The sequence below is a fragment of the Lacerta agilis genome, chromosome 2, assembly GCF_009819535.1.
Source record: "Lacerta agilis isolate rLacAgi1 chromosome 2, rLacAgi1.pri, whole genome shotgun sequence".
NCBI classification, from domain to species: domain Eukaryota; kingdom Metazoa; phylum Chordata; class Lepidosauria; order Squamata; family Lacertidae; genus Lacerta; species Lacerta agilis.
Window position 1 is genome coordinate 24,166,433 of NC_046313.1, and position 16,639 is coordinate 24,183,071.

At 45.4% G+C, this 16,639-nt stretch overlaps 1 protein-coding gene across 3 annotated transcripts in view; it reads right to left on the minus strand.

Annotated features, from left to right (window-relative positions):
• Positions 1-10,627: 10,627 nt before the first annotated feature.
• The window catches only part of CDC42EP4 (CDC42 effector protein 4), a 39,380-nt gene continuing 33,368 nt past the window's right edge, over positions 10,628-16,639 (minus strand). For all 3 annotated transcript variants that reach the window (XM_033138938.1, XM_033138937.1, XM_033138936.1), the window contains one exon: positions 10,628-11,833. In XM_033138938.1, coding sequence (XP_032994829.1) covers positions 10,670-11,695 — 1,026 coding nt within the window. In that variant the 5' untranslated portion in view covers positions 11,696-11,833 and the 3' untranslated portion in view covers positions 10,628-10,669. The remainder of the gene's footprint in view (positions 11,834-16,639) is intronic.

Below are 16,639 nucleotides of genomic sequence, written 5' to 3' on the forward strand. Positions count from 1 at the left end.
ATGAGTATCATGTGTGCTTTTCTTTAAAATGCATGTCTGGGTTATTTGTGGGGCATAGGAATTCGTTCATTCCCCCCCCCCCCCAAAAAAAAATATAGTCCGGCCCTCCACAAGGTCTGAGGGACAGTGGAAGAAGAGTTTGGATTTGATATCCCGCTTTTCACTACCCAAAGGAGTTTCAAAGCAGCTAACATTCTCCTTTCCCTTCCTCCCCCACAACAAACACTCTGTGAGGTGAGTGGGGCTGAGAGACTTCAAAGAAGTGTGACTAGCCCAAGGTCACCCAGCAGCTGCATGTGGAGGAGTGGAGACACGAACCCGGTTCCCCAGATTACGAGTATACCACTCTTAACCACTACACCACTACTGGCCCCCTTCTGAAAAAGTTTGTTGACCCTGATCTAGTGGCTTATCTGTAAGAGTAAACAGGCCCCTTCCATTACACTGGTGGCCAGAATTATATTGCAGGACGAAGGCTAGCACCATCCTAGATTGTGGGTGGGTTTCACCTAACAAGCCTCATCCGCTTCCACTTGTGCAACAGCTTCCCATTGACATACTTAGATCTACTTCCAACCTGCTATGCCATTTGTGTCTCTGAGTGACTGTTCAAATGGAAGAACATAAGAAGAGCGCTGCTGGAGCACCCTGTTCTCACGATGGTCAACCAGACGCCCATGGGAGGCTTACAAGCAGAACCCGAGAACACGATTGTTTGGGTAGGAGAGAGTGCTTTCAGTCAATAATGTGTACACAGTCTCGGTCTTAACAGCATTCTAGCTGTTAGTTTCAACTAGTCCATGTTGACCAAGTGTCCCAAAGCAGCCAATAGTGCTACAGTAATAATGGATTTTAGAGCCTACTAAAGCTGAGCAGGAGTAACATCAATAATGTACTGTTCCGTTTCTGGAGGAAGAAATCCATACCAATAACTAGCTAAGATGCCCTTTTGAGTAGAAGCTTGCCAGATGAAAGCAAGACGCCAATTTAAATCAGGGCTTGACTCTTTTGTACTCAAGTCACAATGGATTTATTTCCCACTTTATAATTCTGTAGTTGTGGAAACCCCACACGTGCAATTAATTGCTGGGTCTTTATTGCAAACATTTCACTTCCAGCACTTGATGAACAGCAGGAAGTATATTATTGCCACATTTTACACGTTCCTGTGAAACTTAATTTGACTGCTTGCAATATAAATCCTGAAGATTTTCCTAGCTTTTTGGCTTGGGGCTGCAATTCTTTTATAAGAACACAACTGGCCGGTTTTTTTTGGCTGCTAGATGTGCAGTACACCTTTGCCAACTGTTGGTTTTAAATGATTTGTAGCTCTCTCGGCTACAAAAGTGAAGGGAATAGGTGCTTGGTAAATCCTAACTTCCATTGTCGAGGTGCCATCTCAATCTTTGAAATAGTGTTTGTACCATGTGAGGAATATAACACAAGCCAGGGAAAGGATTCGAGTTTTGTGGGAATGAACGTGCCTCTTGCAGTAAGTTACAATAGCCTGCAGATGGTGATCGAGTGCCAGTATAGAAGACAAGCGTGTGCACGGTTGTGACATGTAAGGGTTGATAAGAGATGCTTTGCTCGACAGGTATGTGCCACCTGGACTTGTCTATCACAGCAAGGAGGAAATTTGTGGGGAGAACATCCTAGCTGTTAGGAAGGTTTCTCCACCTTTTCATGCTCGTGTGGCTGCTTGCTGTTGATTTACTGTGCCTGAGGTTCTCAAATGTTTTTTTTCAAAGCTTGCCTTTCAGAATCTGGGGGCCCAGATAAACCCCACAATCTCATCGTGTCTAGGAGACCCCCTCACAGAGTGACTATACCCAGCATCCTTAACAAACTGCAGTCCCCAAGGTTCTTTGGGGGTGTGTGTGGAGGGAGTCACGGCTGTTAAAGTGGTATAAGAGGACTTGGCATGAATGGTGCGGTTGTGAACTCTGTTCATGAAATCAAAACCTATTCAGAGGTCTGCGCCTTCCACCATCCTGAGCTACAGGGTTGCTGCTCCTTTCAGTATGCACCCCGCAAATGTACTTGGGCCCTCCCAAGTCCTGCATACACATCCCTCTTATCCTATCTGTTGGGCTCCCAGTGCAGTGGTTCCACCCATCTTTTAGGGGCCACAGATGCACTGGAAGCCCTGTGACAGAGGATGAGGGAAATGGGTTTGGGACTTCTGTGGCATGCCGGGCTGCTCTACTGCAAACATGCCGAGAAGGGCCGACTGCTTTTACGTTCTTATTCCAGTGCAGCTTGCTCAAGCTTTCAAGATACACACAGTCACAGGTTGCTGCTGGGGATATGCAAATGGGTGACTCTGAACATGGTTCTTAAATCATGGAAACCAGGCCTGGTGTGTTTCATTTCCTTCAGTCCACAGTGGAGCTGTAGAAGGCATGCACATAAGTCTCTCACCTGCTATTCTCACTGTTGCCTAGTCACCACAAACTTGAAGACACAAGACCCTTTGTGGGAACTTGCATGGTTTGGTGTAAAATTCCCACTATCCCTATGATGATGTCTGCATCTTGACTTTTCCATTAAGTGGTACTCTCTGGACTCCAGATCCTTTTACGAAATAAGTAATGTCACTGTTCCAGGTATAATTTCTTGGATCACAACTGCTGCACTGTGACAAACATCTGGGGAGGTTTTGATTTGATTTTAAAAATGAATATCTGAGAGTACCTATGTATTGCTGATACTGAAGATTTTTTGAAAAACCAAGTGGCCTCCATGTGTACTTTAAAAATATATAATGAAAACGGCATTATTACAGTTCCCTGCCTGAGGATTTATGAGGACTGTAGTTGCAAGCAACTCTTGGCTACCATGCCTGGGATATTTTAGTTTAACTGACAATGTATTCCCGTACATTTTTACTTGAAAGCCCCACTGTAAGTGGAAATTGCATCCCTAAATCACCTTACAACATTTTTCATACTGCAGGAAAAGCTCAGTGATGCTCAAAAGCAAACCAATTCATCAGCAAAAACCAACTTTGATTAAAGGTAGCTTCTTCTGTGTCTGGCACAAAACAAGTTATACAAAGTAAATTCCGAGTTGGATTTCCCTCTGCCGCCTCTGGGACGCACACTGTGTAATAGATCATTCATAACTAGTCCAAAATTTGATAAGAGGCAAATGGCAGTCTATTAAAACTGATCTTTTTTTTTTTTTAAGAAGCTTCCAGATAAGTGACCAGTTTTGCTGCTTTGCATAGTATTGAGTTCTCCATCACAGGATGTAGAAAGGAAAGAACTGAATTGGCGGAGAGATTTTATAACCCTGCAGAATGAGGTCATTTTCTTTGACAGAATTGGCTTCTCTGAAACTATCAACCCAGGGAATGGTCTCTGCAGCTCATGACACAGACAACAAATGACACTGCTTTTGCATTTTCGCTTGGACTCAATAGGCATCAAAAAAATATAGGTCACTGGCTAATTGGGTGCTAAAAAAGGTAGAGGCTATGTCAGGAACACAAGATCAAACATTATTGATGAGCTGTTTTCAGGGCAAATCTCTGGCATGGAAGTAACAGCTCGAGAGTCAACCTTCCTACAGCAACCTGCTCCCTTGAAAAGTGTGGAAATATTAATATGCATTGCATCTATCTCTTGTGTTGAAAGGGGAGCTTGGCTAGAGCTTCAGGCAGTTAAGCTCGCATCTGCTTCCAGCTCCGGAAGCCCCAATCCTTGCAAAAGACATCAGAAACATGAGCATTGTCGGATTCAACATTGGTACAGTAGGGCCGAGAACAAAAAGAGAAAAGCTATTCAATTGTGTCTGCTATCTGTATTTATTGGCAGCAAAGAGCAACTGATCTCAATGGGAGAGATATTAAGGTGTGCCAAAATCTCCTTTTGAAACCAGGTGTGACTTAGCGATGCTTAACTTTGGCAGGACTGAGACTGAAATGGTTAGGGGGCTTAAGAAATGTTTTGTAATTGTGGGGGTTGCGCAAAAGGCAACAAGGGTTCCCGAGAGGACAGTGTTACTGTAAAGCTGATGTGGCATCCCTAGTTTTCCAAAAAAGGATGTCACTTAATTACCAAGCATTCAGGGCTGGTGGTTGCCTGAAGCCATTTAGGATATAGCTGTTGCCCCCTCCCTTCCTATTTAGATGAGAGCACAGCAGTGCTCTCACAAACTGCCTGCTCAGCAACTCATGGCAAGCTTTCTGCTCTGTCAGCCTGCAGCAAGTTCGTGCTGCCAAATGAGAGTCTTAAAGACGACAGGTGTCTCGGAAGATAGCGTTTTCAATGATGATGGTGGCGGTGATTCCCTTCTCTGACAATCCGCTCTCGCTACTATTGCCCATGCTCCACCTTTCCAGGTATGTCTACGTGATCGCTCAAAGAAAACATGGCTACTTCGGGGAGTTCTGAGCCCAGAGTCCCAAGTTTCTTGTTCAGTGATGCTGCTGTCACAAGAACCTAAGAGCGAACTTGCGGGAATCAGGCTAGTCCAGCATTCTGTTTTCACAGGTGCCTATGGGGAAACTCATAAGCAGGATGCAAGCCTTCCACCCCCTGCAGCTGGTATTCAATGACATTCTGCCTCTGATGCTGGAGAATATATTGCTGCTCCTCTTATTCATTGACCCTTCTGCTGCAAAGCAAATGCTGAAGACAATGGATGATGTTTGTATTCCCCCGCCTCCTCCCATTTCTTTGTAGGGCTTAGTCCACCCTCCCTGGAAAGGCCAAAACACTGTGGATGTAGCAGAGAATAGAAAAGTGGGGAGCTTGGGAGTCCTGAGCTTCATTTTTCATCTATTGCAAACCATGGCTCATTGAGGACTCTAGCCTAGCCTCACACCTAGCTAGATGCTCAAATGTGGTCAGAGGCTCCACTTCCAAGTGAACTCTCAGCCCCCAAAGTAGGCCATTAGTTGTACATGCCCCACCCAGCACAGCATCCAAGGGATTATGGGCATAGCCTTCTGACTTTAAGAGGGCCCTAAGGTAGCAAGTGAGCTTCTGGGAGAAAGTGGCATGCTCAAAATTTCAAGTCTGCAGCCTCAGTCTCTGCATATGTAAAAATATTCTAACCCAAACACACAGCTGAATAAAAAACCCCAACCCACTTTGAACTATGAAACTACTTTGTTCCCAAAGCCAACCCCCCTACCCCAAAGCAAACAAGGTTTCAACTTCAGCACGTCCTTTGGTTATTTTGGCTCTGGAAAAACCAACGACTGGTCTTCCACAGCTGTCTGGTTGGGTGACAAAAAATTGAAAAGGGCTCATCTTCCAAACTAAGACAGACAAAATTGCAGTAGTGGAAAGGTTTAATTTAGGTCCTTGGTGAAGTTTTCAAGTACCTTCATTGCAGGAACATTGGTTTTTTTTGGGGGGGGGGGGGTATACAGTAATTTGCTAACTCATAGAGCTTGCATTTCGGAAGGATTCTGTGCTGTCTTCGTATGCAGAGATATACTTTGCCACTACCCTGGGTTGAGAGCTCCATAATCAAGGACCGGATCACTGAGTGTCAATGGAAGAGGATGATGTGTTTTCTTTCACTCTGCAATAGTATTCCCAAGTTGGCAACAGATGAACGTGGGTGGGTATGCGGAGAGCCTTTTCCACACGGTTATCCACCTTTAACCTTTGTGCCAGCCTTTAAAATAATGTGCATGAAGAAGATGGAATGGAAGGATATCGCTCCTCCGTTCTTTGAAAGAATGTGTGAAAACATCTGCTGGCAAGGTACTGCCTGCTCACATGCCTCGTAACTTGGAAATAAGGTTGACTTCTCTCCTAACCACAAAATCAACGCCATTGAGGGAGTATACTGACTTCCTGCAAACTGGCTGTACAGAGTCAAAGCTGAACAGAGCACAATCTGTATTAGTTTATCCTAACGGGGAACACAATTTGTTGTCCCCTGGAGTTAGATGGGCCTGCGGCATGGCATCAAATCCAAAACTTCCAATGTACGTGTGTGTTTCACTTCTCCAAACCGTACTTCCAACCCTGCATTGCCTCTTCTCTGGAAAGCCTGTCATGTAGAGCAGAGGACTTTCCCCTTTATCTGACCATGCTCCACCAAACCACTGCATTGGCTGTTTAGTAAACAGAAGGCTGAACCTGCCACGATTCAGCTGAGCACAAGGGCCTCCCCCAACCAGCTGCCGCTGTTGTTGTTTCTTTCACAGAACAATGGATCAGTGTCCCAGGCTAGCATTTCCATTGTATTGAGTGCTGGGTTTCAGATAGATCCGGCATTGTCTGCTCTTGCATTTGCCTGCAAAACAGGGACTTGACTTTCGTAACATGCTGGAAAAGTGGATGTAGGGCACCAATATCCTTTGGCATTGCTCTGTGCTAATCGTTCTACACTGCCGCCCGTCCCCCCCTTTCCTCTTACAGTTACACTATGGCTGCTAGCTGCTTGCATTCGAAATACTCCCCTTGCTTGGGTTTTCTCCAGAGCCTGTTCTCACAAACACTTGAGGCTGCAGTGAGCTGAGGAAGCTAGACCTGTAAGCAGGCTGCCACAGCACAAGGGGAACCCGAGGCAAGCCAACTCCCTGCTAGATCCATCTGCTGAAAACAAACTTGCACTATTGTTGGTATGACAGTAGGCCATTAAGTGCTGAGAGGGGGATACAAAGATCCGATAAATATTCCCAGGGTGACAGAAAGTTATGAAACCAGCAGTGCGTAGGTTCTGCACACTGTGTGTTGTGTTGTGTTGTGCAGTGCAATGCCTGGGGCATTGCTGAAAAGGCTCTTTATGGAAGGAGGGAAGCAGGCTGTGTGGGAACTGGGGGCTTGTGGGTGAGGCAGATAAGGTCACGCCTTGAGCGAAAGCAGCTGCGCGTGGCTGGGACACAGCGCTCTTCAGATGGATGGATGCAGCTCACGAGTGTGACGGCTAAATGTGGTGCTAGAAAGGAGCTGGAGTCTCCCACCCCAAGGAGATGCAAGCTTATTAACTGGAGCGCTGGAGTGCTTTTGAGAAGACCTCTCCTCATTCCAGAGGGGAGGAGTTGCGGGCGGGGGTCGTTTCCCGTGCTTGCAGGCGGGCGTGTTCGGCCACCTGCCTTGTGGCGGTGAGCCTCCTTTGGCTTGGGTGGTGGTTAGGCATTGGAATATTCAATAGAGGATGTAATATGTGTTGTGTGCTGGAGGTCAGGTTGTGCCCATCACCTACCTCCTAGGGGTATCCCTTTAAAGGGATCCGGCGGTCGTGGATCCTGTCCGATGTCCTGCTAGTGGCTAGGGCCATGGCACGACCCCGGTGATGTCAGGGGAAGCTTCCAGTTGAATTTGCATCAGCAAGCTCCTCCCACTGGTTGTTAACCCTCTTGACCAATGCCTAAGCCAATACCACTCACACGCCGTAACCAATAAAGTTGTGGCCTTATTTTGCCCATTAACCTAAAATATTGTGTCCGTGTGTTTTATTTACTCCACACAGCTGGCGGCCCATCAACCCGCAAACTGTTTTAAAAGGAAGAGGAAGTACAGCTCAAACTCAGCTCCTGGGCACCATAAAAAGGTTTCCAGGCAACCAGTATTTCTACATCTCCGAAAAGAATGCTGCTGTCCCAAGTTTCATTTTACTGTGACATCATTAGATTACACCAACTCTGCATAACTCATGACCCACAACCTATATAGGGTGCCCCCCCCCCGGGCTCAATAAATCTGTTTTTGACTGTGAACACGGTGGTGGAGGTGGGGACTCCTGCTGGAAAGCCTTGCTACAGGGTTAAGTCACTTGTGTTTGCTTTGGTAGGTCATTGGTGCAAACCTGGAGTCTACTCTTTGTGTGTGGCTGACAGCATGTATGTGGGTCAAGGTGTCCCTCAAGTTCCAGCCAACGTAACAACCTTATGCTCTGTGATGCTGCTGATCTTTCCTGCCCTACTCCTGTGACGAGTGAAAGCTGAGCCCATACACTAAGGCAGGAGACAAGCCCCAATCTTGCATGGACCGTAAGCCCTAATCAGTCATTCACAACAGTGCACGGGGTCATAAAATATATAGAGTGGGGGGGGGGTGTGTGGCAGCCCAGTGCCCAGTATCAGTGGCCACTCTTAACCTTCCCCCTTTTGAGCAGGAGGATTTGAAGGGGGTTTTCAAGTGCATTCAGCTGTATACACTTTGAATTGGCCTTCAGACCTTCACCACACTTTATAGTTGAGAATGGAGGGGCCAAGTCCATGTGTCAACACAACCCCTCTTTGTGCTGTTTACACATCATTTTGAAGGAGGTTATGCACGGCCTCTTCCTCGCAAGTTGTTAAAACAGAACTTCTTTTCTAAACTGCCTCTTTTTTCTATAGAAGTATGTTTAGCTGTTTTGTTAGGCTTTGTAACAGTTTTAACTGTTTTGTTTTTAAAAAAAAAAAAAAACCAGTGATTTCCCTTTGATTATTTATTGTGATTTCAAGATGTTGAAAGCAGGCTTGAATGGGCTATGCCCCAAAAGGCAGCCTATAAATAATTTAGTAAACAAATGAAACACTTTTGACTGGGACTATAACACAAAAATTATTTATCACATCCCCCCACCCCTTGGCCATAGTAGAAATCATAGCTCAGGTTAAAGGGGGGAAAAATCTGCCAATTTGATCAGAACAGGAAAAAAGTGAAGGAGGAAAGAGACAATTCTGCACACAAAAACACTCAAAAGAAAAGAGAAAGCCTACCGCATAGTCTTTTTTTGCGGGGGGGGGGTGTAATTCAAGGAAAGAGAAAGATTACAAGTGTGGTTTCTGTGTTGGCCTAATGGACACAGTGTCAAAAAATGCACCACACTTAAACGAGGCCTAAGATTAGGGTGGTATCTCTGCCATTCGGTAGTTTGTAACTCTTCCTGATTTAATAACGCGAGTTCCAACCATAACCAGTTCTTTCTTTTTTTGCATTCAGCCTTCCCACAAGTAAAACAAAACATTCCCAATAGATTTAAGGCCTGTGGTTTTGTTTGTTTTTCACTATAGTTTAATTTCTTTGAATTTTAAAACAAAAAAACATACTTCCATGTTAAAAAGTCCTCCATCCAATGCACCAACGAAACACCTGTACACAAGCAACAAATTCACATTCCGAAGAAGGGAGGAAAACCTACTCCCAACGGGATGGGCAAATCTAATATACAGTATGAACAAAAAGTTTTTTTAAAAAAAATAAAAATAAAAATTAAGGCAGGAGTTAAGTGTTTAATGCCCTGCAAAATGAAGGCAAAAAAGAGAAAAATTGAAACTCTAGGAGGCAGGAATGTCAGCAGCAGCTCCCAAATAACCTGGGAGGGAGGGCCCTGAAAGCAGTTTCAATGGGGAGGAACTGAGCAAGGCAGTGTCTCCATTGTTCCTGGAATGGGGAGTGCCAAGATCATTGTTCTTCAGTCAGCCTTGGTGGTATTCTAGAGTCTCAACTAAGAAAGGATGGTGTTGTATCAGGTTAGGCTACTTGTGGGACTTTCAGTTTACACCTGTAAGCGTGCAGGTAAGCCACATTCCCCCATTAGTTTCCCTAGCAACACAAACATCCTTGTCAGTGTTACAAAAGGAGGAAGAGCCTGGAAACAGAAAGGAGGTGGGGGGGGGGAGAAAGAAAGATTTCTCTTTTATCAATGGGACAGCTAGACTGACCACCACTTTTGAAATTCACCTCGCACTGGGGAATTCTAAACAGTCCTTGGGAGCTAAACGAAGTTTCTCCAAAAATATTCCACTACAGGGAGAGTTCCACATAACCACCATCAAAGGTGGCAACATTTAGGGGCAGGGAAGGTTTAATTCATGGTCTTCCAATAATTGCTAGCATCAACTTGTGTGCCCAAAACAAGACCAAAAGAAGGACCCAACGTAAAGGCAAAAGGTGAAGTAGCTGTGCTTCTCCCATCACCACACCCCCACAATCTGTATTCCTAAAGAGCTCCTCTAGCTCTGATCTGAAAAAAAACAAGAACGAAATCTCTAGCGCAAATTCCAACGTTTGTAGATCTTCCCAGAGGCCTGCCCACAGGGAGAGAACGCTTAGCTTCCGAAACATGTAAGATTTGGAGGGTCTGGTTATTTCAAGCTTCCGTCTTTTTTGCTCTCTACAAATATATTGCATCCTTCAATGTTGTGCTAGGTCCAGAATGGTATTCTCCTGGGCAATTAGAAAATAATAATAATAATAATAAGTACTAGTAAAAATGTAAAGGAAAAATATATATATTAATAGGGAAACTAGTTTTTTTGAGCTTTGCTCTAGTATTCAGCTCTATATTGCTTTGAACAGCCAGTAAATAACTCTTGGCATGCTTTTGTTTTTGTTTAACCTTTCTCATTACACTCCAAGTTCTCTCCTGGGAAGAATGTTTCTTCAAATATGCTCAAGTGATGTCTTTTATTCCTTTGACTCTGGAATCACCCAAAATATTTTAAAGAGGCGGTTTAAATGTGAATTACCCCCCCCCCCACACCTGCTCCTTGTCTCAGACCCCCCCAAAAAACAGAAAACTAAGCAAAAGAAAACACCATCTTTCTTCAACAGTCTGTTTAACGGAATGATGGTGTTGAAAAATGAAGACTGAGAAAGGGGTCAAGAGCATCCATCTTTTTCCGCACCACAATTTATTCCAGAATCTGATGAATTTTTTTTTCCTTCTTGAGCCAAGCCAAGTGTAAAGGTTCCAGTCACCTTTCTTATACTCTTATCTCGTCGTCTTCCTCATCCATGAAGGAGAATTCCTTTTCCGGCTGTTTAGCAGTGTCCTGCCTCGTATGCTCTGGAACACCCTGGTTCTGTCCCCTGGAGACTAAAGTACGCTGTTCCTCTCCCACAGAGGTGCCACTCGAAATGGAGCTGCTGTCCATTGTCAGGCGACTGGTAATGCTCCGGGCAGAACCAGGGCTGTAGGTTGTTGCTCTGTTGTCATCCGACTGAACCAAGGAATCCTGGGGCAGTTTGCTTTCCTGGCCAAGCCAGTGGCCTGTCAATGCCTCCGCAGGGCCTCCCTCCCTCTGGGGGTCCTCTGCACCATGATAACCAGAATCCTCTTGCTCCCATGGGTCCTTATCCATGATGCTCAAGACATCCCCCAACATGGAAGGCCCCAGATCAATATGGAAAGACATGATGGACTCTGCGTGCTTCATGCCGTAGCTGCCCTTGGGCACCACCAAGGGCAGGTCCGTTATGTCACCAAAGGCCCGCTCTTCCAAGCCAGGGCTGTGGGGCCCAGAGCTAAGAGCGGCTGCCGCACCGTTCATGTGCTTCTCTTCAGGCGTCTTCTCCTCAGGGGCTTTCTTGACAGGGCTGGAGGAAAGGCTCTTGGGCAGTTGCTTCCCGCCACTCCTGTCCGTCTCCTTCTCAGTAAGCTGAGGGAGGGAGACGGCATTCTTCACAAAAATGGCAGAGTCCCGCAGAGAGCCCAGCATATCCCGCCGGTCGCCCCGGGTGACGGACTGAGACCGCTTGCTGCTGCGGAACTTGCGTGACAGCAGGCCTGGTTTGGATGAGGAACTTGTCTCCTCGGCGGCCTCCTGTTCCCCCTCCCCAGCCTTGCTGTTGAGGAAGGAGGTGTCCCCAAAAGCATCACCAGCCCGCCCCACGTGCATGGTGTGGCGGAAGTCGCCAAGGGGAGCGCTGATCATCTCTGCCGTAAGGTCGGCCCGAGAGCGGCGTTTGGAGTTGGCGGAATTTGTCACCAGCTGCTTCAAAATAGGCATTTTGGCAACAAGTGTGAGAGCTCTTTTGCACAGGAGTCAGAGTAGTGGGGCTGGAGTGGTCCTGTTCAGTTATGGGTGGAGCAGGTTGTACTCACAGGTAGCCCTCAAGCCTCTTGATGGCCTTCAAACAGTCCAAGCCTAAAGCACAGACATAAGAAAGGAAGAGAGGGTTAGGTCTCCTCAAGACAACAGAGGTGCTGTTTGCTCTGTTCCTTTACGATACGATAATTTTTATTGTCATTATCCCATACACAACAACAAAACTGAAAAATCTACATCAGATACGCAAAAACTGACAAGCCTACTATCCTGAAAATGCCCCATCCTGCCTATGCATAATTAACCTCCTAAACTTTTAATACCCTACCTGGTTAGCCCCCTAAAAACTCTGATGCCCCACAACTAAATACAGACACTCCCTTACAGACTGCCTTACATTGCATTTAAAACCAGAATCGCTTTTGGATAGAAACTGTTTCTCAGGCGGCTAGTCCTGGTCTTTATAACACTGTACCTTCTTCCAGAAGGCAGAAACTGAAAGAGATCATTTCCGGGGTGCGCACTATCCTTTAATGGGGGCATGAGAGTGCACCATCTGCGGTGGGGCTCTCCATCCAACCTGTGGAACTCTTCCTCAGGTAATGCCTAAACCCCTCTCCAACCCTGTTCTGTTCCCTCCTCAAGTACTCTTACCTAGTTGGTGTGTTTGTATAGAAACCTCTGGGATTGGAGTGGCTGGAATGTAATGAACTGCACAAAGGTAAACAGTGTTAGGTGCCAAATGGCTCCTTAAACCAAGGTTACAGTTGCCAAAATGGAATGTCTGGTTGCCATTTTGAGGCAAGAGGTTCTCAAGTCTTTATTTTTCAAAAATGATGGACTGACTGTGATTGATTCTCAACTAAGTATCTGGCTCGTTCAGAGGACAACCTAGAGATAGATTAAGAACTTTGAGAACTTAAAAGAAGGAAAGTCATTTGATCCAGGGACAGCCCACATATATATTGGCCTATTCCAAACTCTTTTTGTTAAGGGTGACATGGACCATTCATAATGTATGTGTATTCTTCACAACTGTAAGCAGGGCAGTGGGAAGACAAGCTACAGCAATTAACTGTAACATTGTACACTGCTCCTGCTCAGGCTACACAGACGAAGCATTCTGGTTCCTGAAATTAATTCTGATTGTGCAGATAAGACATAACTGGTAGAATTACAGGGTGTGCTATTAGTGTGTGAAAACAGTCACGATCCAATGATCCCCAGGCATGCAGCTCCCGATATTGGAGATGTCAGGTGCCAGCCATCCTGGCGCCCAGGCATCTTCACTTGGTCGCAAGTGGCCAGGTGCAAAATGCGCCTGGCTAATTTCAAACGCTGAAGGCAAGAACCACCTCTGTTGCTCCACCCACCTTTGCCTATAGCCCTGCCCACCCCTGGCACGTAGCCCTGGGAGGTTACTCACAAGGGAATGTGGCCATTGAAAAATGTTCCCCAGCTCTACCTTCCCCTTCAACATACACCAGGGGTTAAATGTTCAAGTACAGTGCTACGTGCTGCTGTGCTCCCTGTTGTATGGGAGGCACAGGGTAATTGCTCCTACAAGACTATTCTCTGCCCATGAGATGAGCACTTCTACTTTCGCACAAAAAAAGGCAGCGGCACTGAGGAGGGCTCTGCTAGATGCAAACCAGAAAAGGGCAGTTGTGCTGGAAGCACTAGGGGAGGGAGTTACGTGAAAATAGCTCAGTGGGGTAGGAAAGCATGGTTCAAAACAGGGGCATCACAAGATGACTCTCCCCTCCCCTCCACGCTTGCAGAAATCTTCTCCCTTCACTTCTGATTTACTGCTCAGAGGCAGTTTTGCATGCTCAGTGGAGCAGCCATCATAGGCAGAGAAAGGAATGAGGCAGTAATGAATGCCTGTCTGCTCCTAGAGAACATAGCTGAGGCGCATGTTTGCAATAAACTAAGGAATATTTGAGACAGGCACCCCCAACCCCTCCTCTCTCAGAAGCATAGCTTACACGAGGTAGAGTGCTTGTTGTTCACCCACCTTCGCCCGTTCCCACTTGGCTGCAGAGCCTCCTGACAGATATATATCTGAAACAGAGGTCAGTGACCCCTTACAGCAGTCCTCATATCAGGAGATTTAGCATTAGTATACAGATGCTAACTTCTTGGGGGCCTTGAGCAAAGCAGAACTATTGTTGCCCACAATACACACTTCCCACAAATAAACACATTCCTCTCCATGCTTTGTTTCTGTGGTCAAACTGGTTTCTACAAGGTAACCTTTAAGCAGTGTCCTGTGGGGGGGGGGGAGCCGAAATGGTTGCCAGCAACACATCCAGCACTGCTGCAATCGATGGTGCAATCAGATGGTTGCTCTGGGCACCTACTGCTCAGTGCCAATGCCTTGTACCTAGTAAAATGTTCTCTGTGCACCACGCCTAGAGCAATGTAAGGGTTTGTTGTTGTTGTTGTTTTTAAAAGAGGTTATATGGGTGTGCAATATGAATGTAGAACTATTCGCTTTTTGTGTGCAGTCGTTAAAGGGAAGCAAATCCACACTGGCTTCCTACTGCCACGTAGAATTACTTCACCAATTGAACGATGATTTTTTGTTTGATTAATTTTTAAATTCAATTTCTTTGAAACGTGTGCACTCCCCCAACTCAAATATTCTATTCCTTCTTGGTCTGTGTGTGTGTGTTTGTTTGTAAGGTGGTAGAAAGTTCCCTTTGGCAATGAAACAGACGAGAAGGCAAATTCTAGCACTGATTATATGAATCCTTTGGCTTGTAGGGAAAGCAGCTATAATTAAGAAAAGGTTTTCTCCTTGCATGTGTCCCCCACTCCAGTTCAATGTACAGTGGTACCTCGGGTTACATATGCTTCTGGTTACCCAGAAATAACGCTTCAGGTTAAGAACTTTGCTTCAGGATAAGAACAGAAATCGTGCTCTGGCGGCGCAGCGGCAGCGGGAGGTCCCATTAGCTAAAGTGGTGCTTCAGGTCAAGAACATTTTCAGGTTAAGAACGGACCTCCGGAACGAATAAAGTACGTAACCAGAGGTACCACTGTATTGACAGCATGCTACTGATACTGGAGGAACGTGGGTACCCCACTAGCAAGAAATCGCCCCACTTGTTCAACAAAAGTGATCGACATGCAGCTGCAGGTATCAATAAAAAGCCAGCATATTAAAACAGCTACTTTTTCAAAAGATGGTAGGGTGCACATTCAGATAATAGTAAAAGAAAAGAAATAAGCCTGATAATGCTAAACTGGTTAGTATCAGTTTTTAGGCTCAAAAATAACCTGAACACTTTTTTTTAAAAAAAGAAAACAAAAGTAAATCAGCAACCTGTGCGGATACGTGAACAAGAGATCACACCACCCAAACCAGCCCGGCTTCCTCCTTTCACAAGCTAGCGCACATTCTGAAGCTGAGATACTAAGACCTGATCTAGTTATACAAGCCAAATTATGAAATAAGCTGGATAATCATTGGACAAGAAGCAGCTCCATTAGGCAACTTGTCCAATGACTGGCCCATGGCTAATTTCCTTCCATTGTCCTACAATGATAGCAACCCTATACATATCCACTCAGGAGGAAGTCCTATTGATTTCAATGGCATTTACTCTCAGGTAAATGGGTACAGGACTGCACCACAAGCCATGGTCCTCAGTCACTGTCAAATTAAAACTCTTCCCTGGGTTAAAAGTTAATTCTATGGGGCCTCTGCACATGGTCCAAGCATTTCTGAGCTCTCTAGGAATTATCATAACAACAGCAGATACCACAAAAGCCGCGACCTCACCGTTTTTTAAAGCATAATTGTGCTGCTGCGGATCCAAAGCAAGCTTCTGCACTATTGACAGAGTTGTATCAATTATTAACATGGGATGCCTTTATAGTTACCCTCAAGTCATGAAGATTAGAAGAAAAATACCCAGAATGGCAGTGAGTGTACCCAACTGGGAACAAAAAGAAAAAAAGTTGGGGGTATCATTCCGCTACAAACAGCTGCCTTACCATGAGCTGAATAGTTTGACAGTGCACAGGAGAACTATAACATATTCCAGAATACCAGAACAAAGAAATACTCTTGTCATTTTGAACTAACAGTTCACCAGAGGCTTTGAAGAAGACTAAAGTTAAGGGGGAAAGACATCCAAGAGGAACACAAGAGTACTGCCAAAAAAGGTATAAGATTTTAAGCTGTGACTCACATATTTCTGCATGTTCTTAAAAAAAGAAAAAGCGCAGTTCACAAGGCTGGCTAAGGCGTCCTCAAGTTTGTGGGGTTTTTTTTGTGTGTGTGTTTTTAAGCTACATGGGGGAAGAGGAGTGAAGACTCTTGGGATTTTGAAGAGAATAGAAAGCAGACACACAGATGCTGAAGGAATTGAAAACAGACATCAGAGCAAGCCATGAAAGGGGACTACAAAAGAGAGAAGCCAGCCAGATCCGGAACAAGCCAACAGCAGACACACAAACTTTTAAAAGAACACATGCTTGCATCGTTGATACAATAGGACAAAGAGCTCGCCACTCACAAATGGGGAGTACGCAGGGGCGTAGCAAGGTAAATTGGTACCCGGGGGCAAAAAAATTTTTGTCAACCCCCCCCCCAGGCGTAGGAAGGTCAGGTGGTACACGGTGCGGGAAATTTCTTGTCACCCCCCCCCATTGATACCTGCCCCCTGCACAAATGGTTTTACGTTATTTCATATTTTCTTACAAAGTAATAATAACAAGCAATAATAATAATAAAACTTTTATTTATATCCCGCCCTCCCCGGCCGAAGTCGGGATCAGGGTGGCTAACATCAGATACATAACACTGGTATAAAATCAAACAATAATTAAATTACCTCCTAAAAACATCTCTAAATCAAATTAAAGTCTAATTAGATGGCTTTCCACAGGGTT